Raw genomic sequence first — 3,035 nt, 5'->3', positions numbered from 1 at the left:
TGCCAGAAGACCTGCTCTTCTCTTTACCTTTCATGGAACATATAGAAGGCAACAGACCCCACAGGTCCACAAAGACCAGGCTGAAAAAAGTCATCATTGCAGTTACGGGAACTAGTGCAGTATACCCTAAGGTCCACTCACAGTTCCCAAGGAATTCAACTGGAGGTGGACTGGGCCTCAAAAGTTAGCTAACTTTCCCTGTTACCTGCAACATCAAACTAGAACTACTTTGACAGAAACCTGTACCGAGGAGCTGCGACACAAACCGCTGAGGAATCAAAGGGCCCGCTCTGGCAAACCTTCACACTCCTAAGCAGAGACACGGAACAAGCAGGGCTATCCAGCAGGGTAACGTTTTTCAAGAAATCCTTAATAAATTAATACGGAAACTCACAAATTTAACGCAGATGGCCCACAACATCTGCAAGAGTTAAAATACACCAACTTCTCCAAGATAAGGCAGAATGCTGATAAAGACAAACAAAGCCAGCCTATGCCCCGCTGCCGCAGCCGCCAGCGCTCTGCAGCCAGAGCAATCCCAATGCCTGCAGCACTGTCCAGCTTTCCATAAATACAACCACAGAGTATCTCTGTCACAGGCGTCCTGAGGAGGAGGGGTGGTATTGCGGGAGGGACAGTATTTATGAAAATAAAAGGACTGAATTGAAGCCTGTATGCTGCTGTCTAGAACTAGTTACATTTGTACCACCCATTCCCTGGGGAAAATGACATACAATGCAAACAGGCCTAGTTGTTCGATTATTCAAGTATTAAGAGATTCACAGAAAGACATCTGAGAAACATAACATTTTAATAGATGAAATAAATACTCCAGTACATGCAAGATAAAAACTGACATTGGAAAAAAAAATTAAAAATCACTTTTGTTATAGTGTAATTTTTTGTTTGTTTGTTTAAACACTCACAGTAGCTTTTCCCCCAGTTTGGAAATCAGCACATGGAAAACATAATCACAACCTCCAGTCCTTCCACTCCTACACACCAAATGCACTTCTAACCTAACACTTGATGCAAAATAAAAAAAAGTCATACAAAACAAAAACAAACAAAATAGTAGCTACATCCATCATCTATGTGTTGTTGGGTTTTTTTTCATTTTTTAAATGAGTGAGAACTGAGGTAACCTTTTTTCCTGCACAACCGAACAGTAAAATTTAGAAGGGAAATTTCGGAAGACAAGACAAGACAAACTTTAAAAACCGCACCCAGCGCGATTAAAGCTTTTTTTTTTTTTTCCTTTTTTTTTTTTAAGATACCCCCACCTCCCCAAATATAAAAAACTTTTAAACAGTTGTTATTACCATTTGTGTGAAGACCTTGCTGAATAAAGGAAAATTTATCTACAGATACTCGCTTGACTTTAAAGTAAAATAAAAAGAAGCCAAAACTGGCTACCTTTGTTAGTACGTATAGTTTGAAAACGCTGTTCTGCTTCTTCACCACATGAAATCAAACGATTGGGCTCATCCAAGCAAATTCTTTGGTATACAAAAAAGGGGTGAGGAGGTGGGATATTATTTTCCTTTAGCAATGACTGGGATCTAAACAGAAGATGTGGGGGGGGTTAATTCACAGAATTGGAGTTCACTGGCGGTAAAGTCCTGGGTGAAGATCTTTCTCTTAGTGCCTGAGATAACAGGTTGCAACCATCCGAGACGGCGCAAGCTGAGTTCCTCAACCTTTCCCTGTAATCGCTCATTTTGGTGCTACTTTCGGGGTGTTGGGCTATATCCCTGAGGCATTGGGTCAGGAGCACACAAGCAGATACCACACTCATGGCTCCTCCTAGGATGGCAGTTTGCACAGCTTTGCCCTCTGGATTAATGGTGGCAGCTTTACCCAAAAACTGGGGCTCAGTGGCAAAGCCCACCAGAGCATAGACAGACTGCACCAAAGGTCCACTGAACAAGACGCATCGGTTCCTGGTCAGCTCGCTGGGTGAAGTCTTGACCTCCTTGACACACGCCAAGAGGGCAGAGGCGCTGGTGCTCATACATTTGACACTGAGTTTGAACTGCTCCTTAGCAAATTTATCCTTGGATTTCTCACTGGCCAGCACGCAGGCGTCTGTCAGGAATTTCAAGTTCTTGGACATGTTCTGAGAAACCTCCAGCAGGAGCTGAGGGCTCATATCTGCCAAAGGGGTGGTCTTCAAGACCCCGCAGCCGTGCTCCACCTCATGCCTACATCGGGTCACCTTGTAGCGATCCACCAAGCCAGGCATAGCGGGCTGGGCCCCCGGAGTCTCCACTGCGGCCAGGTAGGCAGCGTGGGCAGAGCACTCGGTCAGGGAGACCACCAGCTCCCCCATCTCCATCAGGCTTTCCCCCACCTCCCCGAAGCGTCCCATGTTGAGCTGGCTCTGGACGTCATGGGTCAAGATGGAGAGTCCTTTGGTCCTGGCAATGATCGTGTCCCTGCACTTCTCGAAGGACTCACCGAAGACAGACAGGCTCTCGGTGTTCACCGGCCTGGTCTCGCTCGACAGCAGCAGCAGATCGGCCACCAGTTGCATCTTGATCTTGCAGTGGTCGCAGATGGAGATGAGCTTCTTCCTCTGCAGGGAACTGCTGCTGGGGATGCCGCCGCCAGACACCTCGCTGCTGGACTTGCCAGAGCCACCGCTAGCCATAGCGCCGGGGGGGCCCTCGCATGCCGCTCGCTACCCCGCTGCCACCGCCTCTGCCACCGCCGCCCGAGCAGTCCCGACTGAGCCCGGCAGGATCGCTCTGCCTTTTCCGCAACATCATTCCATTAATCGCCGGGAGGCAAGAAAGGGCTCTGGGCGCCGGGGCCGCCGCTGCTGCGGGGAGCGAGCTCCGCCGGGGCGCCCGCCCCGCTCCGCCGCCAGCCTTCGCTCCTACGGCGCTCCCGCGGCGGGCCGCCGCTCGCCGGGAGCCCCCGGGCCCCGTTCCGGCATCGTGTGGCTAATTTTTTTTTTTTTTTTCCCTCCCCCCCCCCTCCCCCGCGCCCCCCCCTCCCCTTTCGCACGCTGGCTTCCCTCCCTTCCACCA

General features: G+C 49.9%; 1 protein-coding gene across 1 annotated transcript; it reads right to left on the bottom strand.

The window, feature by feature from the left end:
• Nucleotides 1-1,266: 1,266 nt before the first annotated feature.
• Nucleotides 1,267-2,653, bottom strand: TLNRD1 (talin rod domain containing 1). The gene has a single exon (XM_009491093.2). It carries the CDS (start codon nt 2,651-2,653, stop codon nt 1,586-1,588), a length of 1,068 nt encoding a protein of 355 aa, XP_009489368.2. The 3' UTR covers nt 1,267-1,585.
• Between the last annotated feature and the right edge of the window lie 382 nt (nt 2,654-3,035).

The sequence above is a fragment of the Pelecanus crispus genome, chromosome 7, assembly GCF_030463565.1.
Source record: "Pelecanus crispus isolate bPelCri1 chromosome 7, bPelCri1.pri, whole genome shotgun sequence".
In the NCBI taxonomy this organism is placed as follows: domain Eukaryota; kingdom Metazoa; phylum Chordata; class Aves; order Pelecaniformes; family Pelecanidae; genus Pelecanus; species Pelecanus crispus.
Note: the sequence above shows the minus strand (reverse complement) of the source record. Positions and strands in the feature narration are given on the sequence as shown.

Bases quoted from the DNA above. Each gene is read 5' to 3' on its own strand.
- TLNRD1 (XM_009491093.2), bottom strand. From the start codon at position 2,653: ATGGCTAGCGGTGGCTCTGGCAAGTCCAGCAGCGAGGTGTCTGGCGGC.